The sequence below is a fragment of the Ciconia boyciana genome, chromosome 4 (genome assembly GCF_034638445.1).
Source record: "Ciconia boyciana chromosome 4, ASM3463844v1, whole genome shotgun sequence".
Taxonomy (NCBI): Eukaryota; Metazoa; Chordata; class Aves; order Ciconiiformes; family Ciconiidae; genus Ciconia; species Ciconia boyciana.
Window position 1 is genome coordinate 42,539,583 of NC_132937.1, and position 27,670 is coordinate 42,567,252.

The window sequence follows — 27,670 nt, forward strand, 5'->3', positions numbered from 1 at the left end:
TAGCAGTGCACAAGAAGACAAGAAGCATAAAAGAAAATAAGAGCTCTGTAATACCTCCTTTCCAAGAGGTCCACCCGCCTGTCTCACATTATCTCTTCTGTCCTATATGGCACGGACAGCCATTTTCTGTGAGGTCAGTTGGAGGCCATAGTGCAAACGCAAGTGCAAGCCTGCTGGCTTTATTTCGGCTCCAAACCTTATGCCTAAAGAAAGGAGAAGGATGTTTGAATTACCAGTGACTTCACTGACCAGCTTCTCCTATATGAAAATCTGTGGAGATGTTTTGTGGACATCTCCACAAAACTGGAGATTTTTAAAAACTGGAGATTTTTAAATTTTTAAAAACTGGAGATCTTTAAAAAAGCTGGAGATGGTTCTGCAGTCTCTGATCACACAGCAAATCCTGTCCTTGACCTGATGAGGCTTGTTAGTTCAAATGTAAGCTTTCAGGCATTCCAAAATTTTCCAGGAGTTCTTCACAATGGTAGCCAAAACTTGCATTTTGAGGCAAAGGTTATCAGAGAGAACTGACTGCTTGATATCCTCAGCTACATCCAGATTTGTTCGTCTAATTTAATGCAAGTATAGTTGAGCTGCCAAAGCCACTGCAGAAGATGCCAGTTTTGTTAAATTCATCTGTGCTGCAGTATCTTTGCTTGTCTTTCTACATGTTGCGATATGTGTTCTTCTGAACTTTCTTGCAATGCTCCTTTCCGCCACTTCATCTGAGAATCACCATATGCACATGGGAAGTGTTTGTGGGCTTAGCTGGCCCCTCAGCTGTAAATTTTTCAGGCTTGCCCTGTAGAATTCAGAGAAAATTTTATGTTGATGGTAGCTGTGCTCCAGTGCTACCCAAATGTCAGCAAAAGCAAAGGGTGCTAAGTAAACTCCGTAACTACTCATTTTAAAATCCACCCAGAAGGCCGTCTCACACAAGTCATATAGACTGACTGTGACTTCTAGAAGATCTCGGGCTTGGGAGATCTTGTTAGTACTTCATCTCTCTGATGTTGCAGTTTCTCACTGTCACCATCCTGAGAAAATACTGTTATTCTCTACACATCTGTACAGTTTCTGCTATTTAAAGAATGAAAGTAAGATTTCGTTCCTTACGACAGAGAGGGTGGTTTGGACGCTGTGGATTTTGTTGCTGCTGTAGGATTCTTCAGTAATCACTGGCTTTAACCTACCAGGGGTAAGGCAGGGGTTATGGTTTCATGGAAGCAGGAAACATGCACACTGATGTTCAAGAGATTCCCAACTCGGTACTGTAAGACAATTGCAGTAGGGCCCATACTGACAATAACCTTTGCAGCACAGTAACTGGCGTGTAAGAAAGATTCTTGCTGAATTGTTCTGCTCACAGTGTGTGCTATTTCCTGGGAAGTTTTAAGGACGTTCTCTTTCATGTGGGTGTTACAAAGCACCAGTGATTCATGAAAAGGGCTGTGAGTTATTTAACAAATGTGGCTGAAACTCTTAGTAGCACCAGACAGATGAGAAAGCATGCCTGCATTTCACTTCAAATACACATATGTTTGGGTTTATGGCTAGTCTTTCTTGTTCATGTTGGCCGGTTATAAACTGTACTAACCTGTCATTGTTAGGCATGCTTGTGTGTGTATAATGGAAAACCAGATTCTTGTAATACAGAAACTTAAAAAGAAATTGTGCTTCTTGTTTTATTGTGTGTTTTCCAGTGAGAATCACATATGCAACCGGGGTGGGGGGAATGCAACACTGAAGCTTACAGTGGAGCTTGAGAGGCGTTGCCTTAGGGGCAAAGAAATACACTTGTGAGACAAAAAAGGACTTTGCTGGTTCTTCTATTCTGATCTCATTAGCCTATGCAGATGCTTTAAAGGACTTCTTTTAGACTTGCTAACTACTAAATGACTGCTTGCAATTGCAAACAGATGCCCCTCCCCAGCTTTTGCTTCTTTTACAGAATGTATGTGAAAATATGCTTTTGTAATTTTAGCTGTGATTGAATTAGAAAACTGTTCCCTAGTTCTCAGCATGTGTCTCATTCAGTCTGTACAGGTACTTGACTACAATATTGGCATTTTCAATTATGAGTAGTCTTTAAAAAAAAAATCAAAACCACAAAACTCCTTTTTTACAACTATTACTTTTTTTCAGGCAATAATAAATAGCACTATCACCCCTAACATGACATTTACTAAAACATCCCAGAAGTTTGGCCAGTGGGCAGACAGCAGGGCGAATACAGTCTATGGCTTGGGATTTTCATCTGAACATCACCTTTCAAAAGTAAGTATGACCAGTGGTAACTCTTCAGCTAGTCAAGCGGCTTAAGAATATTTGATTCCTGCTCATTCTGTCTTGACTCAGTGCTCGCTACTGTTGTTATTTAAAAATAATTTACAAAAAATATTCTTTATCAATCCTTATAATGTAAAAAGACAAGACAAAGTGTGATACCTGCAAATTTTCTGTTAACTGATGGAGGAAAGGAGGGAGATGTAAGCTATCACAGTGTATGGTGTTAACACTTTCTAACTATCCATTTGTTAGGTTTCTCTTTTTTTTAAAGTTGTTCTTCCATTACAGTTTTTCATTATAGAATTTAAAGGAGTAGACAATTAAGTATTTCTTCTGTATTTAGATCTCCTAGAAAAAAAATTGTTGGTAGTCTTCAGATTCATTTTTGTCTTTTAAGCCACATTCGCTTTCACTTTTCTACTATGTAGTGCACCACATTACAGATATTTCAACGTCTGCAGGCTTAAAGTAAAGCTAGTGGGAAATATATTAAGTTTAAAAGAAAACTATATTTTCTTGTTGGAATACAAAAGTCGAAATGTTTACTAAAGAAACTCTGTGCCGTGCGTGAGGGTTTTTTTCTGGTCTACTTGTACAGGAGGGAAGTACACCTTATTCCGAGGAAAGCAGTAACCCCTGTTTTTCAAAGTGATGGGATAGTTCCTCTGAGCACCCTTTCTACAATACCTATTGCTGTTGATACTGTTCTGGTAGATGAGTCCAGGAACCTGTACAAGCCAATGCCATTTTTCTCCAGATGAGGAATTTCAGTTCAGTTTAAGAACATGTCTCTACGTTAAGCAGAGAATTCTCATCTTTGAAGGATACAAAAGATCTGGAAACCCAAGTGCCATAAAAGGAATGTCTAGTACATGTTTAAATAAGAGATAATGATTGGCTTCTTATTTAAAAAAAAAAAAATTATATCAGCCCTTTTCAGAAAGTAATTGTTACTATCTAAGGATAAGCATGGGCCTGTTAGAAAACCATTAAAATGAGAACCAGTACATCTGCTTTATTTGGACAAGTGTTACACTTGTAAGATTTCTTCCTTTCATAATCAGATAGCTTTTATTTCCACGAAGCAACACAAACACAGGAAATTCTGAATGATACTAATATTGCATGTGCGTTTGTGCACCTGTCATTGCTTCAGTGAACTTGGAAACTTTGTCACTTGCTTAAATTGGTGTGTATGTCCTAGAGGCGCTTGCTTACCCACGTGGTAATAACTTTTCTTAATATTTCAATGGATTTAGCATAAATGCTAACTTAGTTTACCTCTCTCGTAGCCTAGCTTGTTTTCCTTAATCACAGAATGCTTTGGAGGCAAAATAACATGCACTAGTTATGCACACTCTGAGTTTGCCTGACTTTAAACACTAGGTTATCCTTGCCAGTGAAAATATTTTTTTTTTAATCTGTCCTATCCTTGACACTTTTCTTGCTCTCCCCATGTGGTACTTACTGCCTTCTTAATTACAGTTGTTTCAATCCCATTCTTTCACTGCCCTCAAACGGATGGCTAAGAGTTTTAAGTATGCCCTTGGCTTAAAACTTTATATTCCTGTTGAAAAAATAATCTGAAAAGCTGCAGTAGGTATTTTGTCTTAAGTATGTGTTTGATTAGCAGTTACTCAGATTGCTGTGTTTTACAAAGAATACACGAATCTGTTGAGAAAAATACCAAGTCACAGACCTTTTCTGAAGCTTATGGTGGTGAATCTTCAGGACCTTTTCAGCAAACTGTTCCTGTTGTATTGTATCTTATTTATCAAACTGATATTCATGTGAGTTGAAATTGCTGATCGTTGCTACTAAAATTTATAAAGGTAAAACTTTTTGTGTTATTTTAAAATTAACAAACATATTTGACAGGGGAAAGGAAACTTTTCTTTAGATTACAGTCTTTTCAGTCACTGGAGTTGGTAGATACATTGGTCTTGGAATCAGAAAAGCTGAATTAGAAATGCTGGATTTGCTGTGTGATCTGCTTTAGAGAAATCACATCTATATTCTCTTTCTTGCCTTGTCTCTCTGCTCAGATTACTAACTCTCACTTTTGTGCACTGGCATTGTAGTCAGGTTTACCAGAGCACTCTTTGGTACATCTAGCACTGTAGGACATGAAATCTAATTTAGGGCTCAAGGTACTACTGGTTATTAGTAATAGGGCTAATAAGTAAACTGTATTAATGGGTTTGTTCAGAAACAGGTTGCTTCTAGAAGTTGCCTTAAAACTTGATTCTGGAACTTATTTTCTGCTTGATTTATCAAAGTCCTTAAGTTAACAGCCCTGTTGTATGTAATTTGTTTGGCAGTAGTGTCTCTGGGCCTCAATGAAATATTTCAAGTTCCAGGAAGCAAAAGACGGCCTGCAACCACAAAAAACTTAGTCTAGTCTGTGGCTGATTTCGACAGGTTAATGAAGCAAATAATCAGAGCAGATAAGAATAAACTTATTCTTGACAGCTAAACAATGAAAAGATCATTGTCTGCTTAGCTTATAGTAAATGTTTGACTGTTGGACTATTCGTTTTTGGTTCATGTACCTTTGTCCTCCTAAACTAAATACTAGGGTAGAGTGCAACAGCAGTAACCTCTTTCTGTACAATTATTGTGACTGAGGATTAGCAGAGTGAGAATATCTGATAGAAAAATGATGGCACTCTAGTCAACTTCACATACAAGCAGTATAGAAGAAAATTAATTAAACATTTATTTATCTTCATTAGACCTTTTCTCAATATGTTAGACCACAAATTCACCTCAAGTTTGTTCCATCAGAAGTCAGTGATACCTGAAGGATGATTCCTATGTTGAAGAATATTCCTTTCACAGGATCAGGATTTGCTAGCAGAATCCCTCTTGCTGCTGCATTAGGAGGAACAGAATGTCCCATGATTTTCAGAAAAAAATGAGATGACTTTCTCATTCAGAATATAAATTTGTGCTTTTGATAGTATCCTGATGTATGAGAAGAAATACTCCTTTTCAGGTTTGCTGTCTGTCTTACCCATTTGAATTAGTTGACCTGTTTTATTTTGTATAACTTAAGGGTAAGCTAAATGGCAAAAGTGCCACTGCAGGTACTTGTAAGAGCCTCTTGTAATCTTCCTGAACAATTTTTCATCTTTTCCTTAAAATATTGATCCTCCAGCGAACCTTTCCTGTCATATTATCAGAGCTCATCTTTGTTATTCAGGAATTTTATCAAGAGATTGCTATTATCCATCACCTGACTATCTCAAGGAATTCTAGTAAATTTGTGAAAATTTCCACTACAGGAGCCTTGTTGGCTCTTTCTTAGAATGTTATCTATTTATCTATTATATATTTTTTTATAGTTTCTACCACTGTGATACAGAAGATCATATTTACTGCCTTGTATGTCTTCAGCCATTTATTCTAAACTCAACATCATGTTTTCCATTTACCAATCCTTTTGTCTTAAAGTTGATTTAAATAATAGGTTACCCATCAGATTTTGAGGTCTATGTACAAGTCTTAAATAAGTATCATCTAGTTCTGGTGATCTGTTGCCAATTTTATCATCTGTTCTGAGATGTTCTTTGATACTGGATTAGACTTTCAGGGTGGTATCTTTTGTCTCCTTCTATATTCAGGAAACATACACTTTTCAATAACCTGACAGGTGAAATATAGGTTAGAAGTGGAGAGAAATTATATTTCCGCAAATACTAATAGCCTAGCAGCAGCAGAAGTTTAAAGACAATAAGGTTTTTTAGGCCTTGCATAGCAAGTGAAGTTCTGATTGAAAATAGTTGAGGAGGTTGTGTCACACGAAGGGTAACCTTTGTCCCTTCTAAATACAAGCAGTGCAAAACGATTTCTTTGTATGCGCCGCCAGAGAGAATTAGAAGTTGTTGGTGAAGCTTCCAGTGTTTTTGCAGAATTTCAGTTTTAAGCTGATCATAATAAGATAATGTTCTGTATAAAAGCAGTAGGAAACAAAACCAAATGCTTGGCTATTATAGCGATTAGTGTAGTGTCAAGCTGAGATCTATGAAGCCAAATTTTTCTCTAGCCAGAGAAACTAGGCCTGTTCTTAATAAATTGATTTAATCTCTCACGTTTAAGGGTACATGTATTTCTAAATTGCTGCTTTAGCTATTTTCTGGAAGAGGTCCATGTAGCATGGAAATCAAGCTTCATATGGCAGTCCAATGTGCAATTTCTGAATTTAGTGTTCAGTATATGCAAGTGTTTAGTTCAGTGAATTTGTTCGTTAACTTGATTGATGTCAGTGAACAATCAAGAAGTGAACTTGACTCGATATTCCCACTGTTGCTTTCCTAATTAGCTATTGAAGTTATAAATGCTGTTAAAATCTGGGAATAAATCAGTTTCAGTCATGAAAGAATGAAGCCCATTGAAAGCTCTAGGCTAATAGTGACCACAATAGGCTTCAGAACCAGATCATTTGTTGTCAGGAGGAGAGTAAAATCTGAATCTGAAAGCAGCTGTGTAAGGCAGCTTGTCACTATTATTAGCCATCTCTGAGGTGAGGATTTTTAACGCTATCAGCAACTGATCAAACTTCATTGCATCACAATTTTCCTGACATATAAACAGTGTACATTGTGTCTGAAAAGGTACTGAAAGGTATATCACTGTATAACTCACTTAAATGAGTACCTAATAAGGAGAAGAATTTAAAAATTCTACTGACAGAATTTGACTTTGTAAAATGTTAAGTACAGCATTCTGTTCTGCATGTAATTTACTGCTTCACGCCTACTCTTTCTTTTTCCCTTTTTTTTTTAAACATATGTACCTTCAGTTTGCTGAAAAATTTCAGGAATTCAAAGAAGCTGCACGACTAGCAAAGGAAAAATCCCAGGAAAAGATGGAGCTAACAAGTACGCCCTCTCAAGTGAGTCTTACTGCCTGATTCAAGCCTATTACTTCATATCTGTGCTACTTACTGTATTGTATCTTACACACACGTGTTCTATTAAAAATGAATGGGGTACTTCCCAGTTACCCTGAATCCTCTCAACAGTCAACTACAAGTGTCAGGAAGTCTAAGAATACATTTAACATACACTACAGAAGTGTCAAAGGGACTTGCTTTAAAATAAAATCAGCCTTTTGTTTATTCCCATTCCTTTCTTTGAACTTTCCCCAGAAAATGGGTAAACATGGTGAGCAGTTATGTAAGTATGTCTATTGTAAACACTTTTTGTGTTTTTTTCTTCTTGTATCTATGAAACTTCAGGCAGTGCACTGTGAAGGACTTTTACAGAAGAATCATTACAACAAAAATCAAAGTTGAAACCACAAACTATTTTTACTTATTTCCTACCGTGTAGTATTCACTTGTGAAATGTGTTGAAGGAAGATGATAGATTCACATGCTGGTTCTGGAGTTTTATTACAGTTAGTGATGATGTAAAAGAAGAGTTTATAAAAGGTATCTCAAAACATGAACTGGGTTAATATAGGCCTAACAGGAGGGTAGATTAATATAGTCACATTTACATTAGTCATGCCTAAAATTAATTTACTTGAAACCGAATACTTTGAATTTGCTTTGAAAACAGAAATTGCATGAGGCTTTTATGCCCCTCCACTCCCACCCCCCTCCCTGCCCAGTGTTTCTGGCTCTGTGTGTAGTTATTTGCTTTGTTATAAGCAATAGTGAAGACAAAGGTAATTCCTTGTCTTGGAGGATGAAGTAGCTTTAAAACTACAGGAGGGGTTCCTGAGTTGAGTAGGATTAATGCAGCTGAGTCTTTCTTCTGAGGAGTCTTCATTCATTGAATCAGTGCATCACTTGGGTGCTTTGCACTGTAATATGCTCCTGATCTTTGATGGAACAAGGATGGCAGGCAGTTTGCAGCATGCTGTACGAATAGTTTTATTGCCACCAGAAAGCTACACCTGGTGTCCTTCCAAGAGAAGTCAGTGGACACCACAAGAATATACACAATGAACCGACTTCATGTTGTTTTCCCAGTGGGCATTTTGCCCAAGTGCTGGGTTGGCTTTTGCTATTAACGGGAAACCGCTTGCTCTGCTGTAACAGGAGAAAAATAAGGCAGTCTTTTGTTATTAGTTTTCTTGACTGTCTCTAAATTTCTGATAAATTCCATAAATAAACACAGAGATAATGGAAGTAGGTATTTCAATATTAGAACCTAATATGCACTTGGCTTTAGAAACAGTGAAGTGCTTCAGCCAGACCTCTAGTTACTCGATATTATAGACAAAACAATTACTCTGCTTCTCTTTTAACATGTTGATTAATAGTCTGGACTCAGAAGTTAAATCTGACACTGTCGAATGGAATGACTTATTATTTGGTTTGGACATAAATTTGAACTGCTCACTCAGAGACAAGATGCTTTTGTCTAGCAGCTGCCCAGAGTTAAAGGTTTCTCTTAAGCTATATGAGCTATTAATATTGTTCATTTTCCTGTACATATTTCCTTTTATACTTGGAACCTAACATTTTATACTGTAGGCAGTTACAGAAATGTTACCTTGAGCAATTCTATAATGCACGTTGAGAGCTGCAATTTAATTACTGCACACTTAGGAATAATTTCATATTCAGGCCTTACTTTTCATCTCTTGGCTTTTTGCTGTGTTGATAAGTTAGTGTACTATTCTGAAAGGTACAGTTAGTGCAAGTGCTGACACATCAGCATAATAGTCTTCACATACTTAATGCTTCTCATTAGTTCCCCAGAGAGAAGGGAGTTGAATCAGGAACTTTGGAGTTTGGAGCAGGTGAGGAGCAATGGCTTCATGGCAAACTGCAGCACTTCCATGGTGCTGGGGCTCATTCAAAGACATTTAGGACTGGGGGGAAGATGGGTGGTTGGTAGTGGGGAAGGAAGGTGGGACCCTAGAGACATTTGAAGGAGCACTTGCTGTCATTTTGATCATCTGCCAAAAAGTGGCTGCAAGGCAAATAGTTCAAGTGTTGCCTTTCTCAATTATTCTACAGCTCTTCTTTCCCTTTTGCATAGTGATCCTTTGCAGAGAGGTAGAGTAAAAGAGGAAGGAGATATTTTCAGTGACCAGTCAAGACTTCGCAGGAAGCTGGCTTTTTTAGGAAGCTTTGACGGGAAAGGCATTGGGAGGTAGCATGTGAGTAGTGAACTCTATAACAGTAACCCAGTTAGCTACAAGTGTCAATCCCTCTGCTGTCTTGGATTTGCAGGTATCCTTCTGCATTAAATTAATAATAGGTAGGAAGATACTGCATATCCAAACTGGAAAATATACATGTCAAACTTAAATAAAATGTTATATTTCTCTTGGTTCTGCTTTTAAAAATGCCCTTATTATTTACCAGTTAATTAAAGTACCAGATATGGTACATTGCCTACCGTGTCTGCTACACTGTTCTAAAAGAGAAAAAGTACATGTGCTTTTTTCTGCATTCAGTATGTCCCTACAAATAGAATCTTTATTAAAATATCTCCACAACTAGTGTAACAAAACCCTGCACAAGGTATTTGCTGTTCACTATTGTTTGGTGTAACCCTGCAAATACTACTGGTATGTGTGAGTTTCAATTCTGAATGTCCTGCAAAAACTTGGAAAACTAAAGAGAAATAGAAAACAAGAGATAACAGAAATATCTCAGAAATAGAATATGTATTTGTAGTTCAAGTACTTACCAGAGTTAGCCATGTTAAAACTTAACAACAATCTTATTTAAAATCCACTGAAGTCAGGCTGCTTCTCTAAGGTGTTACGAGCTTTAGCAAAGTGTTGGTACTATTTGGCTAGGTATTTCCACCAGAAAAGTGCCTCAATGGCCAGGAAGTAGTAGTTCCGTTTTGAGTATTTTTTGGATATACTGTTTCATCTGATGGCATGTATTCTTTGGCTTTTGTGTGTGTGTGAAACACGTAGTAGAAAGAAAACAATACATAGCCCAATTTGCAGTTACTTAGTAGCAGGAGTTCTTTTCCCCTAAGCTATGCTGCTGCTAATTTTAAACTCTGCATTCTTACTGTTTCTTTAATACTGCCTGTTCTCCTCCTATTTACCAGCAGGCTTTGCTTTAATTTCCCAGAATATCACATAATATATAAAATCACCATTTACCTTGACTGTAAAAAGAACTTAACTTGTCCAGAGAAAGACAGTGGCCTGGACCAGCAAATTACAAGAGAGATGCCGCTTTGTTATGTGTCAGTCCCACCGAGTGCACGGTGCTTTCCTGAAATGAAGAGGAAAGCATTGTTTCTGTGTCAGAGAACTTGTACTTTTGACCCATCTGTATTAAGATGGATTCATATAATAATACACACTTTATCTGTATTTGGTATGTGTGGAGGCTTTGGTCTAGAAAGAAGTTCTCTATTTTGGTACTTCTAAGACCACCTATGCACATAGGTACCCCATCAGGTGTCCCTTTAACTCAGCTTTAGGTAATAAAGCTTTGCAATGCTCTTATCTTGTTTATATAAAACTAAAATACTGGCTCCCCTGCTGTGCCACCTCCTATTTCTCAGACCCATCTTTTAGTATAGGGAATTATTTTGCTCATGTCATCAGCTCATGGATCTTACAGTGACAAGCCACCCATGGTCTATTTTCAGTTTCAAGCTTGCCTGTGCACTGAAAGAGCAACACTTGCATCTGGAGTTCACTGAGCTGCATGAAGCAATAGCCTGAGAACTGTGTCATCCATCCATTCCTCCCTCCCCTCCTTTTTTTTTTTACTTTTTTAAACTAACCTTAATTAGGTTCAAGTACAGAACCAAATAGAGCAGTTTGTGTGGTTTGCAGTCTCACTCCATCAGTCTTACAACCAACTGGAGGCTGAACCTGAGTTCTTCTTCTCTAAGCAAGAATCTGTCCTCAGATATTTCTTCTGACCCTGGTTATTTCAGATTAAGACCTCTGCTAATTTATGAAATTGTGTGGTGAGTAATTTACTCAAAATTGTCCTGCACAAAAGACTGTACACAGTCTTGTCTGTGATTCTGAGTCCCTTCTATGCAGAGTATTAGGAATAGCTATTGCCTGAAAAGTTTTAGAATCACAACATTTTTTAGTGCAGGAAATGGGTTGGTTTTGGCAAAATGGTCATGGTTTGCCACCTGTTGGCTTTTTGTTTGTAGAAGTACAGAATTTACGTACAAAACTTGTGGAAAAAGTAACTTTCTGGGATGTCGTGTGAATTTCTATACTGGAACAAATGTTTCTCATGTCTTACGGTATCTGAATCAGTAGCTAGCAGACTTAGGCCGTTGCCAGTCAGGACTGAATAGAGAAGCACTATGAAGAACAGCAATGCCAGGGAAGTGTATGGAATACTTAATGAAAGAGCAGTATAAAACTTAATAAGAAAACGAGCTGGACCAAAACCAAATGAGCTTAATAAGAAAACGAGCTGGACTAAAATCATGAACAAACCAAACAAGCTTGTTCATGATTTTAGAACCACCTACTCCTCCTTTTCTTTTGTTTCGTATTTAGTCACCATTAAAAGGTGGCTTGATCTCTGCTGTGAAGTCTGCTTGTTTTACTTCAAAGACTTTTGTGAGTGCATGCATTTTGTTTATAAGATTTTGAAATTTAAGGCATCTTTTGATGAATTCCCCACTGTTACGTTTAGTTTATATACTGTAGGCACTGTCATTTTTGTACTGCTGGGCATCACTGGGGTCCTGCATGCTCGTTAGTAGGGCCAAAGCTCCTTTAGACAGTGCAGTTCTCTGACAAACTCTTAAATAGAAAAATATACCTGAGTCAGACTCTCACATTTACCTGTCATGTAGAAAAATACTAATCCTCAGTCCATGTGTTAAGTCCAGGACTGGTGAGTGACTTAAAGTTCAATATCCTCCAGAAACCTATATATGATACAATACTGGTTTTATACCATAGGAAAGCTGTTAATCCTTTCTTCTCAAATGCATGAAATATCTATTTGTAGCTGTCATGAGTGGGAAATATCAGGCCTTAAAATATATAATTGATTTACAGGAGGACTTTTCATTTTCAATTTAGGCACTGTTTTTTTCCAGATAGTGTCTATACAGTTGAACGTTAGAACTAAGTTAACCTGCTCTTCCAGCTAGAAGGGAAGGGTGAAAATCTCTTTTTAAGCTGACTGCAATTTCTTCCCTAACTCTGTAAAGCCTGGAGTGGATGTGTGAAGCTATAATGGTATGGAATAAAAACTTCATTACATATGAACATCTCCCAAAAATGTTTGTAAAATTATTTTACTCTCTCTAGTTAATATAAAATGGGAACATATTATTTCTAAACATTTGTAAAAATTTTGTTCAGTGTCAGTGGCTTTTTCTGTTGTCTTTGGTGCTTTATTCATAGCCAGCTTCATTATAGTTGGCTGCAAATAAATTATTTCTCAGGCAGGGACAGTTGTGAGTGTGTGAGAGCACTGATTAACCTGTATTATTGGTAGAAGATAAACATACTAGAATCTGATGCTTCTCTTGTACATACAAAGTTAGCTCCTCATGAATTTGCAGGCAGTGAACCTTTAGGTATTACACAGACTGTGATGTTTGTCTGCATTAATTTTTGTCACTTGAATTTCATTCACATTAGAAGTCTATGAAAGTGCTTTACTGAAAAATAAGCCTAGGTGGAACTTGCACATTTGTTATTCTTCTACTGAAATAATTTTTATGCATTCACACTTAAAACATTTTAATAAGTAGGCTCTGGCTTTATGTATCTAATAATAGTGTTGTAAGAATTTTAGCTTAAAGCTACAAGCCATCCAGATTTTGTAGGGTGTGGTATGTATTTTTTAGAATATCTAGTGTAGTCTAGAAAGACAAGGACATAAAAGAGAAACTCTTGGGTCCATAAAGGCTTTCATTTAATGTCAGTGGAAACTGTTTATCAAATCAGAGGATAATAATAGACAAAACCATATAATTTGTATGAAATAATTCATTTGCCTGATTATCTTGTCAACTCTGCTCTCCTTTCACACTTAATTTTAATTCAGTTTCAGTTCATTAAAATTGTTCTGTAAAAATCAAGATTTAATTTTGACTTTTAAAGTATTAACACTTAAGATAATAGTTTTGAGTATAAAATAAAAAGATTCTTCCTGAAAGTAGGTAACAATTTGCATTCATATAATAAAAAAAAAAAGATTTATATTACAAATAGCAGTTTATATCTGTGGAATTAAATCAGTGTGAGCTAATTATTTCTGCTTTTTAATCAGTAGAAATTTAATAAGAAGGTGCAGAATGGAGACACTGGTGCATGTGCATTGTATAACTTGATGAATGCTAAATATGATAGAACTTGAAGTCAGTATTAAAATGTTGTATCACTCGCTAATTCAAGTTCTAGAGTGAGGTACATATCTCTCACTATGTGAGAAATATGGCAGAATAAAAGCAACATTTCAGCAATTGTTTTGCTGCAAATGCTTAATGTAATTTAAAGTACAATGAAAACATTGAACAACAATATTTTGGTTAAGGGACACCAGAAGGGTGTGGAAGGTGATGATGACAGCCAGATCTTACTTTCTTTAAAAGAACTGAGTTTTTCCATCTAGTTAAGTCTGAAAGTCAAGGACAACATTTCCTACGGATGGAGGATCAGTATCGGCTTTCAAAAAGCCTTATCCGTGTAAACTAGTTGAAGGCTACAAATGGAGGCTCAGAATTAAACCCTGATCTTGTAAGATCATGACCATCTTCAGATATTTTGCAATTCCTTCTGAGACTGCTGTTCTTCAGCTTCCAATGCAGAGTGTCAAAGCGCTGGGAATAGGAGCTGCTGGCCTTCCAGAGCCTGTACTTGTGCTTCAGTTTAATAACATTAAATAGCAGTTTTGTCTGTTCCCCATGCAGATGGCAGAAGGCTGTGTGGCCATAGGAGATGCTCAGCTTTTGGAAATACTGTAATTCAACCAGACCTCTGCTGTGTAGACACCCCTCCATGAGTTACAATGAACTCCATTCATTAAACTCTTCTATCTTAGAGTTAAATGTTACCACTTGGTTACTAAAAGCCTACTAAGACATTTTAAAATTGAGATGAGCTACTTAGCTTATATGACTTGCTTATCTCCTGCAAAAATCATTACTTGAAAAAGAATGTAACAGCAAAGAAAATAATAAAATTAAACCACATACAGGGACTGAAAAGCCAATACTATTCTAACTTAGGATGTGGGCTACAAGGGTGTACTTGGTATAAAGAAGAAGTACTTTTCAGTGACTAGAAATTAGCAAATGGTGTTTGTTGGCCAAAACACCAATGTACATATCGGTGTGACTAGTGTGATTAAAACCACACCAGTGCCTTCTGCTGGGCGGCAGCCATTAAGTTTTTCAGGCGTCCGGTTACATAGCAGTAGCAGAAGCTGCCTGTGTGCAGACGGAGTATTCTCCTTCCCAGATAATACCATGACCAGCAAGAGCTAGGCCAGGCTAACGTGCCTACGAAAGTTTTGCCAGGACTCTGCTGAACACGTGTTCTTTACAGATGGCTCATAGGTGAAACTGTGAACGCACCACCAATGGCTCTTCCACTCACTGTTCACTTTGGTTAATAAACAATAGGAAAGCTAGATTTTGGGAAAAAAAAAAAATCAGAATTGTTTGTTTCACCGTGTTAGAATATAAAGTAAGAGACGAGAACCCTGGGTGTCAATAGTCACCCATTGTGTAGCAGGATGAGGGCTGAACATAATACCAGGTAAGAGAGAGAGGTCTGTAATAAGCAGGAGGCTGGATTCTTCCAAATAATTCGTAGGTCGGTTGTGTTTTGTACAAGGTAATGTGAATCTTATGGTAATACACTTCTAAATTAAATTCACGTGATGAAATACGACCATGAGGGATGCTGGGAAATCTGAGCCTCACATTAATACTACCTAAAATTTGTGTATCATTTAAGAATTAACGTTAGTGCTTATATGCACATAGCCTTCCTTAGCAGGTCATTTTGTAATTTTAATGTGTTGTTTGTTTTGCTTAAGGAATCAGCTGGAGGGGATATTCAGTCTCCTTTAACACCGGAAAGTATTAACGGGACAGATGACGAGAGAGCGACACCAGAAGTGACGCAGAACTCAGAACCAAGGGCTGAACCAACCCAGAACGCATTGCCATTTACCCATAGGTACAGATTCCATTCCCACATCCTGATTAAGTGATACCTGTCTCCTTCCTCGTTAAAGGGACCTTCTCCCATATTGTGTGGGGAAAAAAACCCAACAAACCCAACCCCCCAAAAAAACTGGACTGGCTTTCAGATTTGCAATATAGTCTTTGTTTTAAGAAAAAAACGTGTGAGAAAATCTCTTGGAATAAGATTTGGGGGAATGTTACTTCATAGTTTAATCAGCTTAACGCGAGCCCTTGAACACTGGTTAGTGCAGGTGTCCCTTTAACAGGAAGCATTATTTCAATGTCTGAGATCTTAGTAAAATTAACCGCTTCATAGAATATTCCAATTAAATTATTTTTGCACACATTCTTTAAATGACTGATAGGACTGGATGTCAGCCTTTTGTTGACGAGTTGTTGGAAGAAAAGGGACTCTTACAACACTTCTGGATTATGAAGTTTAAAGCAGCCCTTAATTGAACGGTTCTCTGACAGTTGAAAACATTTTTCAACTTTTTTTCAAAATATGAGAAGTGTAGTTCTGCTTCAGACTGAATTATAATTCATTGCGCTAGGAATGCTGTGCTCTGTTGTTCTTTAAGAAACCTAGGACTTTTTACAATGAGTTAAGATCAATATATCTTGCCTATTAGAAATAATTGCAAATGGGTCACTCTCAATAAAACACATACTGTATTGAGACCATGGAGAGTAACTGAAAGATTTAATAAACTTAGAAGAGAGCTAGAAATACTAGATTTATTTTTTTAAACATTGTGTAATTAAGTTTAAATAGAGTTTAAGAGCTCTTGGTCAAAGGTTGGGGAATACTAGGACATCGGATATGTCATGCAATTCAGAATGAGCAGAGATGGAATTGGAATTGTGCAGGACTTCTCAGTTTTTGTAAGAGATTAATACTATTAAACGTATCTGGAAAAAATAATATACATTTTCAAATGAGAAAAAATTATACTTTTGCACTAATTTTTTAACAGAGTGATTGTGTTTATTTTTATACTTCAGCTGTCACCAGTGCATCTATTACATGTTTTAGAAGAAATGGTGCTTTGTAAGAGTGCTATGTGCATGTTAAAGGAGTATTACGAATGTTGCACATCTATGGGTGTTCTGTAATGAGTTCATTTAAACTGTTTGTGTGTTGGAATTCTCTATCAATATTTTTGTGAAAAGGAGTTGTGATAAAGTCCACACATGAGTAGTGTTGTTTGTTTTTTTTTTAAAAATGATAGCTGCAAGATCTCCCCTGTCGTTCTGCATATATAAATAAGATTTCTGGTATGCCAATATAGTAACTACGCTTTGCTCTGCATTGAGCATGACTGAAGATATGTTTTGAAACTACCCAGTTGTAATTTTTGATGGTGTAGAATAGAGGTTACAGAACTTTCACGTGCTTTGCATTTTTCTACTTCATGTATGCAGTGCGAGTGCCTGGTGTTAGTTTTTTGTCCTGCTAAATACCACTAGCTGGAATTGGTCTTCTGACAATAACTCTGCGTTTTGAGGGTCACTTCTCATGATGATTCTCAAAAGACCAGAGTTTCATCTTGCTAAAGGTAGCCTCAAGTTTGTTAGTGAGCTATTACTGAAGAAAATGCAAATTTTTAAAACCCTTTGAAATAAATGGAATTTTGGACTAGAAAAGGTTTTTATTATAAATAAAGATTATTTATTTATTATAAATAAATAAAGATGCATGAAACACATGCATGAAAGAGATGGAAAGTGAAGCCTCCAGGATTGTGTTAGTCCTGGTTAAATGGTCATGTTTTTGTAGAGCCATTTCATAATACTAAATTGGCAGCTGGGTAGACATACCTAGCTGGTTGTGCTGGCTGAAAGGGTGCTCTCTGCAGGCAGCCTGCTTGCCCTGATTTAAAAGAAAAAAAGAAAAAATAAATTAAATTTCAAACCTTACACCCCGATCATTGCAGACTCCCTGGGCTTTTCATGTGTCGGGGGTACAGGAAGGAACTGTTCTCCTTGTTCCCCACCCTTCTGATGACACTGTGTGTTGGTGGCACTCCATGTGTGATGGAGAGGAGTTGCTGAACTGAGCCCTTTCCTTGTGCACCCTGGCAACTCCTGCCGATCACTGAGCCTCTTCCTCCTGCACCCTGCGTTTCAGCAAAGGTAAAGTTTAGCCAATGCTTCTGGGTGAGGAGGGTAACGCTGGAAGGGCATTTGAGTGTTGTCTTGTGTGTGGCAATGCTTTTTACATAATTTGCCTTTACTCCAGGAGCCGTTGGATCAATCGCGAGGTGCTTTTCAATAGAAAAGGCATTGTAGTTTTCCCTCCAGTGAGTTCAGCTGTAGGGGACATGAGCGTCATTGAGGCTGGCTATGCTTCACTGAAATAACACTACCATAGGAAGTTCATTTCTTCCATAAATAGGAAAGCTATATTCTGCACTGGCATTGGCAGTACGTGCTTATCCTGTGAAGAACCAAAAGAAGTGGTCCTCAGTGTAGGCTGGAGCACAGGGGAGGCACGTGTGGGGCTGCACGGCAGGAGCCCAGGGCAGGGCTTCGTGCCGGAGCTTCGTGGACAGGATGAGGTGCCACGGCACTGCACGGCGAGAGTGGCTGCTGAGGTGGGAACTGCGTTGCTGCCGACAGGGTTGGCAAGCTCAGCTGAGTGCAGGTGTTTCTACGGAGGAGGACAGGAGTAAAGGTTTGAAGGGGGTTGCTGTCAAAACAGTGACATAGGTAAGAGGTTTTCATGTCTTTGTATCAACTGGAAGGGTCTGACAGGCGTTAACAAGGTCAGAAATCACAGGTGTGGATGTCATGCTTTAGTCTACATCTTACTACTTGTCATTTTTAATCTGCACACCTGAAAAATGTTCAATTTGATTTTGTTGTAACATGTCCTCACTGGCCAGATATGTCCTCTTCTGCAAGTGTTCTTTTCTGTGCTTTCTGTGTCTTAGTGTAAGTAGTTGGGGTCTGTTATTTCAGCAGCATAAGTGTATACTACATTGGTATTTATAGTTCTTTTCTGACCACTTATACCCAAAAGCTGAAAAACAGCATTATTTAAGTCACCGGAGTTTTGTTATTATAGCTCAAATTTCTTATTATTTCAGTAAATAACTGTAAGTATTGAAATTAACATTCTCCAGTAATATGTCTAAAATCCCATTCATATCCCATGAGCATAATAGAGCAGGAGTCTAGTTGCTTCAATTTGTCCTCATCTGGAAAGTCCTAATGCTGTTCACAAGCAGTGTAACTCTTGTCAACTGCTTGAGAGAAAAGGATATTAAGCAGTTACGAGCCTTGCACAGAAGATAAACTCTTGTAATTAAACATCTTGCCTTTTTTTAAACTACCTATGATGGTTAATGTTGAATTATGAAGTAATATTACTTGGGAACACCCACATCCTGTAATATACTATAGCCTGAGCACTGCTTTCATGAGTAAATGTTGCCAGAACAAATCAAAGTAAAATGTAGCCTAAGCCTGGCATTAGAATCTTTAAAAATCTTGGCTGAGGCACTGATCAGTCCTTTTCTGAACAATAGCTAGTCCAGGAAGGGTTTTTTCTAACAGAAGCTAGTTAATAAAATCTAATATTTAAAATAATTAAGACTATAAAAAGTACGTATTTTTGTTCTTAAGAAATCTTAGTTTCCTCAGACATCTTCCTTGTTTAAAAAGTATTTTCCACATTTCTTAGTTGTGATTCCCACCCCCCCACCCCCCCCACCCCCAGTTGACAACTGTTGGTCATAAAATGGGGTTTGGAGAGAAAAAAGTTGCTAAAAAAATTTTAACTACTTCTGATGTGACTGGCTTTTAAATAAAAGTTTTAATCCTGATGGTGCATGGTATGCAATTCCTGGTTGTCTGAATGAGCCCAAAGAAATACTATACTAAACTTATCCATCCTTAGAATACAATTCAAATATTAAAACTGAATAGTGTATCTGGCAAACTCTGCAACTGCTGCTTGGGGCTTTTTGGTAACTGTTTGGTGAACTTGCTCTTTCACCCTTGAAGAGAATACATTTGTTTATAACAAGCTTTGTTCCATTTTTGGCACCTTATGAAGCTGATAAAACACACTTTCAGAAACAAAATGTAAGAGGACTCTTCTGGGACAAATCTTGAAAGTCTTCAATTTTCTGTCAACCATGACTTGAGCCTGTTACCTCATTTTTTTCTTGTAATACATAAACTTGGAATTTCTATTACATAATGTTTTGATCAGACAATATATATGTGTGTGTTTGTTGCTTGTTCGTTAAAATTCCTATTTTTGTATTCAAACAAGTTTTTAATAGGGAATTTTGACTCATTGCCTTAGTGAAAATGGACTTATTTGAAATGATGTTTATATCTTAGATATATTATTGTCTAGATAGCTTACCATTTAATAATGCTGCATGTAAATCCAATGCTGTACAACAAAGAAAAAGAACAAAAATCTTGCTGCTAGCTCATGTTCTTTCACTGAGTTTTCATTAAAAGTTGTATGCAGAAATCTGTTTAGTAGATTTTTCACTTTGTGTATTAAAACTATTCACTTCTCAAGCTTAAATATTTTAGTTATGTTACAGTAAAGGTACTCTGTGGATCATGCTGAACTTTTAAGCTGGCTTTAAGGAAGAGTTTTGTGTTAATAATTTTGGGGTGTTTTGTAATTTGAATGTATACTAAAATCCTAGTATTTGGATGTTCTTTATAGGGTTATGCATAGCTTCCTTACCAAGTAGTTCTGGGGTTGTGTATTACTTTTTTTCTGAAATTCTTGTTTTTGAATGTTATTTAACCTGATCATAGGATAATTTCTTGTTGTGAGGAAGCTCAGGAGCTCTCTAATCCAAGCTCCTGCTCAAAGAAGGTCAGCTATGAGATCAGACCAGGCTGCTCTAAACTTTATCCAGTTGGGTTTTGAAAACCTTCTAGAATGGAGACTGATAAAGCCAGGCTTTTTAAAAAAGGTTTCTCTGACATAAAAGGCAGTAACTGTCTTCACGTTGCACAGTACTATAATGAACTGTGACATTTTAGGGCACACTGGAGGAACTCTGGTAAATTCAATTACTCTGTTGAGAAAAGATTATTATTTCTTGAGGCACACTCAGAGAAGAAACTCAAAGGTGATATGTTCCTGCTGTCAGTATAAGCAAAGAACTGGTTAATATAGCAACTTAGACGTAGGTCTTGACTTCACCTCAACCAACATTTGTTTGATGTTGTGAAGGTCATAGCTGTACTGTTCTTCGGCCTCTTGTGCTCCACCGGCAAGAGCTTGGTGGTCTCTGGAAGAAGAACACAGGGAGGGATTGCTCTCCCCTCCCTCCCTGAACCAATTCCTGCTGCTTCCCTCACTCCTGCACTTCTGCCTAAGCTGCTGGGATCTAGCTCAAGTAGGCTATCCTTCAAAATAAAAGTTCTTGCTAGGAAATTATTAATTTGGAAGGAAGATCTTACCTTGTGTTCATGTAATTTTTTTTTCATGTCTCTGACTTTCCTGGTTGTGACAATTTCTGAAAATTCTTTAAGGTATCTTTGGAATACATAGTAAACCATTACGTGGTTTTAAACCAGTAACATGTCAAACACAGCATAATACAGCTCATCCTGTAACATTTTCACAAGATTTCTCTAGTAATGGAAGGAGAGGTGGAGAGGACTTGTATCTGCTATTGGAAGAATGGTCATGGTGTATGTGTTGCTTAGCTCTTCAAAATGAAGGAACTCCGCAACTAGTAGAGCTAATTTTAATGGCTGGGGGAATGGATGAGAGACAAAACTAAAAACAGCCTAACACTTAAGAGAGTAATTCACCATGTCCCTTGTGCACCTAAGCACGTTCTAGTTTGGAGCATGTGAATTACCTACTTCCTGCCGTTTATTTAGTGAGAGCTCCAAGGGGTGATTCAGATGATGTGAGCTGGGTGTTTGAAATTAGATTATATAAATACCGTCCTCAGAGACAAGTGAGCACTCTTGAAACATATCTGTCAAGTACATTCTTAGAAGAGGAATATAATCCTTATGCAATTTATATTTAAAACAAAAATTAAAAAACAAACACAAAATTACTATTTGTACTATGTAATTTTTCCCCCTTTAATCACATACATAAGGAAAAAAAGCCCAGTAAAAATAAAGAACTATCTTGCTTAAGGAATGAACTTTCATTTTCTAAAATACATACATTGTGCTCAACCTGTCCAAAGTATGGATGACATTAAAAGATTGTTTGGTAATACTTCAGCAACTGTAAACATTGGCTCTGTGAATGGGGATATATGATACTTAACACTAAATCAGATTCTGTAGAGTGAGTGGTTTTGGGTGTTTTTTGTTGTTGTTGTGTCCATTAAGTCACAATTGTTAATTTTGTTAGGTGTTTTCTGAAATGTGTTATACATTTTAGGAGTCTACTCTTAGCACATGGTGACTTTTTTGTCATTTTTAGGCATTGGTGGAGGAGCTATTCTCTTTATTCTAGGTTTTCCTAGTAATTTACTTGAATAATGAACTTCTATTGTGCATTTTGATACCAGTGTGTATGCTTGTTTAAATTTGTGAGCAGTGTCTGTGAGGTTTGTTTTATGGTATGATTTCTACATATATTATTTACAATCTGCTGTTTTGTGAGTTGTAAGCTCAAACATGCAAGCACCTTTTCATGAAGAAGAATTAAAATGATAGTTATAGAAGATCTTATGTAGACAGTTGATACCTCATGTTTTCTTTACTCCTATTTCCATCAGTGTTTTTGATACTGTTTTGTGTCATCATAGGAAACCTTTCAACCAGTAAGTAGGGATAAGCTGCAAACTGAACTCTCCCTGGACACTATGAAGGAGTCCAAGGTGTTGTCTTTAATACACCAGAGATCTCTCTGGGTAGATTTTGCTGAAGTTAGGTCAGCATTTCCAACTATAACCTGTATCTTTTAAAACATTTTTTTCAAAACTGAGAAGCGTCATTAGTATCAAAGAGAACAGCCACCAAAGAAATGCTGCAAGTCTCAATGCCCCATTCTCCAGAAAAAAAACAGAATGAAAACTTTTGAGAGGAAGTAGCCACTTTTTAGAATTGCTTTTTATTTTAAAAAATAATCTGTGGAAAGACTTAATACTTTGAAACTACAAATGTCGTACCTTGTTTGGATTGGAAGCCTCAGTGTATACTTACCATTTTTCAGCCACCCACTAAAGAAACAGAAAGCCAGTAACACCTGAAGTTACCAGGGAAAAAACCCCACATAGCTATTGATCCCCTGCGTCTCAGATGATTTTTCTAACAGTCATGACCTTTGAAAAGAGAAGCCTTTTGTGAAAAACAAAGGCAGCAGGAATGTTTTGCAGGTCAAACATATTTTTCACAAAGTCTGATCACTCAAACTTCACTGTCTCCTCCTCGTTGGTTAGAAAAGTTGACGTGTTAAAGTATTTTACGACCAAAATAATGTGAACCATTCAGGCCCATGCCTTCAGCCTGGATTAATTCTTTATGAGGAGGTGGGGGGCTTTCTTCAGAGCCTGGAATTTTGACTATTTGTAACAAGACTTTCCTATGGCAGTCTGTTCTGCAGGTAAGAGTATCACAGAGTTTGCACCCATCTGCACACACATATACTGTGTCTCTCCAAAGAGACCTCCTCAAATTATGCCCCAACAGCCACTCAAAAGTATATGTTAGAAGATAAAGGCTCCTTGTAGCTGGTGTGTAGCTGCTTCATTTCAAGTGCAAGACTTAGTCCACTTATCTTTACCAACACAAAATACGGCACTAATGCAACCATCTATATGGGTAGACAAATGCTAAAGAAACTTTTCCGGACTTGTTCATTTACTGTTTTCTGTCTCTAAATGGACTCTGTAGTTACAAGCTGGTTCTATGAAACTGGAGAGTAGTCTAGACTTGGGCTTCAGGGTACAGATTCCTATCCACATAGAAATTACTGAAAAGGATACACAGTTTTAGAGAAAAGAAGTTAAAGAGAATTGAAGATTTGTGGCCTTAGATCACTTTTAAGTATGCTGCAGAACAATCTGCATCACTATCTTATTTCGATTCTTGTGTATTTTACTCATCTCAAGGTTCACTTACTGTCAACTTGGGATGATTTTGTAGAATCAATATATAGAACATGGATGAACTTGTGTAACTTACAGTCATTGTAGTCATGGTAGAATGCCTGTGTCATATTCCTTAGAAGTAAAGGAAATTGAAGTGTTGCTGAACAGCTTTGAGTTCAAAGTCCACAAGCTAAAAAACAGCTTTAAAAAACCTCAGAAAGCAAGAAAAAACTTGGCTTTTTTTCAGTTTGGTACCTTAAAATATGTTGTAACTCATAGGAACAATATATTCTCAAAATAAAGCCTTACTCTTTTAAAGCCCACGTAAACCTGCCCCTCAAAGCCGTACGTTCTTGAATATTTGTGAAGTGTGTGTTTTTAATGAAGAAACATCTCCAGTTGTTCAGTTGCTCGAGTACTTGCATATCTTCACCCAAATTTTTTATGATGAGGGTGATGAGACACCAGAACACGTTGCTCAGAGAAGTTGTGGAAGTGTTCAAGGTCAGGTTGGATGGGGCTTTGAGCAGCCTCTTGTAGTGAAAGATGTCCCTGCCCATGGCTGGGAAGTTGGACTAGATGGTCTTAAAAGGTTCCTTCCAACCCAAACCATTCTATGATTCTGTACTAGGAATTAGTTTCCTGCTTTACTGAGAAGACAGGAGCGAAAATTAAGTCACCTAAAACAAGCAAACAAAAAATCCTGCCTCCAGCAAATAAAAAAAAAGCCCGGACCTTTCAGTTAGTGTCTCTTTTCAAATTCAGGCTGTGTTTCCAAGTCTCTTGGCCCCTCTACCCTGCACCAGGTATAGTGTCTGTTTTGCCTGCTCGTCTGCTCTGCTGAAAGATCTCTGTGTTGCTGTACCTCATCTTTCTGCTTTATTCTATTCTAGAAAGGATATACGTTAAGTTTTTTAGGCAGCAGGGCCAAACCCAGTGGAATACTTGAGGGAAGTATTTTGGGGGGGAAGCCTGTAACTTAGTACATTTTAGTGAAGGTGAAGCTCCATTGAATGCATCTGATTGATACCAGTTTAGTCTTGCAGCTACTGATACCAACAAGTCTGCCTTCTGTGTTTTCTCAGGTGTAGTGGTGGATCATGAGATAAGTAGACTTCTCATATGAGAAGCTGCACATATATATAGATAGATATCCACTTCTGAAATGTTATATATGCTGTGTGGTTATGGTTTCACTGCTGTCTGGAAGGCCTGATGATAAACATCCAACTACGATGACAACGTTAATGACTAAATGATTACTATTTTTGAAACAGTGTAGAACTCATTTTTCTCAGACTTCCAAGCAGAATATGAATAAATGTACCTTCATCCTTTAGCAAGTCACATTGGAGATGAAATTATCAATTTACTTTATGGATTTTTATATTCCTTTTAGTCTTTTCTGTATTACTTCCTTCTTAACTGCCCCTGCTCCTTGGAGAAGAGGTACACTCTGGAAACAGAAATCAGTCTCGACAGCACCATCTTCTGCAGATGTTTAAGCTTAAGAGCCTGTCATTCATTTTGTTCCTACTGTCATTTATAAGGATACTATTAGATAAGGGGTAGGGGAATTTACATTACATCTGACCTGAGTTACAAGATGCCAAGCATCTTAAGTCATGGAGTGTTTCCACTTTAAGTCATGGTGAATTATTAATTGTGGATTCACCTAAAATGTGCTACATAGATCCTTGGATCCATGGGTTTTGCCGTTTATAAAGTGCTTAGACGGTATTAAAGTGCTTAGAGTTTATAAAGTGCTTGGACGGAAGCCCATACTGACTTAAAAATTAGCTAATTTTTAATCAATTAGATAACTTTCTCCTAGGGGATTGACCATGAAAATCAGAGCCAATGACAGCTGGCAACAAATATTTAAGTTATGGATTCTTTTCCTGTTGACGATACGAGATAGATATGCTGCTGTGCCAAATTCTGCTTGGGTTAAAAGGAAGCAGAGATGGAGCATGAATTTAGGAGGTGGCTGCAATTCGTATTCCTTTGCTACCTCTCTGATGCCGTAGTTAAAGCTTCAGAATTAGCAACTGTAATTAGCAACTGTACCTTGAGCAGCTGGCACAGGCTCCTCCAGCAGTCACACAGAAAGGAGGACTGGAGAGAGTTGTGTGAATGCTTCTGTCGCCTGGAATATTTTTCACTGCCAGGCACGTGTGCCGTAGGAGCTAACTGTGCTGTGTCTGTTGACCTCTCCAGTTCAGAGCCAGCATACAGCTGTCTGTGTGGTGCAAAGAAATCATGGTGAACTTGATGAAGCTGCTTGCTGGTTTTAGATATTTATTGATAGGATTCAGCCAAATGGGTTTACCTCTGCCCACTTCTTGAAAGAATGCATATTTAAAAACTAAAGTTTGACAAAGCAGAGAAAAGCAGTTTAGAAAACTCTCTATATTAAAAATATGTAGCATGGGTACTAACTTAGTACATTTTTTAAATAATTGTTTAATATTTAAATGAATCCCTCATACAAAAAATAGTTTTCATCAAGGTTATTTTTTTCTAGACTTTATCTGGAATAGAGCTGACTGAAATTCATAAGCTGTGTAGCTGCGTATTATGTGAGGGGTCATTTTGCATCCCTGCAAGAGATGTAGGACCAAAAACCAGGAGCTCTTAATTTTCACGTGAAGTAAAAAGCTTGGTTTCAAGTCTAATCCAAAAGATCCAAGCTGTTTTACTGATATGATACCCTTTGGAGTGTGTTGTTTTTGTCAGACCAATTGAGGTTGCCAAACATTTCTTCCTTTTTTAGAGGTAGGCTTTACAAGTAAATGTAGTTAAGGTAGTAATTCCTTTGGAGAATGCTGTGGCCTGGGTCCTCTGGGGGAGAACCAGCAAATTCTTCCACATCCATGTGACACTGAGGTTGAAAAATGATGCCTGAGGGGCTTCCATAGTGCCTGATGCATCTCCTCCTAGATGGCACCGGTCAGATGAAGTGCCATCTCAGGACACTTAACCTCTCTTGGCTTTCAAACTTCTAAACCCGGGGAAGATGGGTTTCATCCACTAAGCCCTCTTTACCAGGTCCAGCCTTAAATTGTACCTCCTGCCAGCGTTATGACCCAGAGTTGTGCTTCCTGTTTTCTACGGAGGCAGCACAGTGTCGTGTTCCCTGGCATTGCTGTCACCCTGCCGTGGCTCCCTGGTGGGCTGTTCTGTTCACTCTCCCTACTCTCCAAGTCATGGTTCCTGTCCGGATAGCCCCTGGAAGACTAGAGTAAAAGCTTGTTGATCAAGTTAAAAGTCCAAAGTTGCTTTACTGTAAGACATTTCAGAATGTTTCTGAATGCGCAAACAGTATTCAGGCTCCACCTGAACAAGTTGTGTTATTGAACATAGTTGTGTCACACTGATTATTTTCTGTTGCATTGTAGTAGGCAGACCCCTTGCAGTGGAACTTCGATAGCATCAGCCTACTTCCTGCAGGCACAGGTTAGGGGAAGGCACACATAAACACAGAAGTGGAATATTTTGTCTGTCAAAAATATGAAGTACTTAATATATTCTCTCCTTGAGGTAAGAGTTAGCTTGAAGAATAAAATGGAGAATACAGCTAAATGGAGATCAACATTTTCTGCAGTTTTCTATCAGCTTTGTGCTTTATAGAAGCTTTCTGTACTTAAAAGAGTCACATCTTTTGAGTACCTTTAATATCGCTGTAGATGCCAGTGACATTTTGTGGTACAGGCAAAGTGGTTTGTGTTGATCAGTGTTTTGATCATATAACGGGGCTCTGCTGAGATGAATTTAAGTTGCTGAATAGCACTTGGTGAGATGTGGACAACTGGCAATTCATAATCATCATCCAAGTATTTCACAGTGACACCAAACAGCCATCAAGTTTTGTCTGTAATGAATTGGGTTGGCACAAATCAGCAATGAACTAGAATATAAGAGTGGTTATTTTAATCAGCTCTTAAGCCATTTGGCAAATGAAGGAAGCTGGAGCTAGGTGAAGGTGCTGAAATAAAATGGCCGGGATGACTAGGACTCTGTTTTCTCAAGTACACGATAATAAAACATTACATGTGGTCCATTTGTTGTGATGAACTTTGATTGTAGGGTTGTTGCTTTTGCAGATTTTACTCTGTGGTGCTGTGGTGTAATGTTGTGCTGTCTTCTTGTCATGAAATGCAAAGGGTTTGGTTTCAAAATTAAAGTTAGAATAGT

General features: G+C 37.6%; 1 protein-coding gene across 6 annotated transcripts in view; it reads left to right on the top strand.

Moving 5' to 3' along the window:
- HOMER1 (homer scaffold protein 1) overlaps positions 1 to 27,670 on the top strand; it is a 114,329-nt gene that overhangs the window by 50,368 nt on the left and 36,291 nt on the right. For all 6 annotated transcript variants that reach the window (XM_072859055.1, XM_072859054.1, XM_072859053.1 and 3 more), the window contains 3 exons: positions 2,146 to 2,277; positions 7,094 to 7,186; positions 15,269 to 15,411. In XM_072859055.1, the coding sequence (XP_072715156.1) occupies positions 2,146 to 2,277; positions 7,094 to 7,186; positions 15,269 to 15,411 (368 nt within the window). The remainder of the gene's footprint in view (positions 1 to 2,145; positions 2,278 to 7,093; positions 7,187 to 15,268; positions 15,412 to 27,670) is intronic.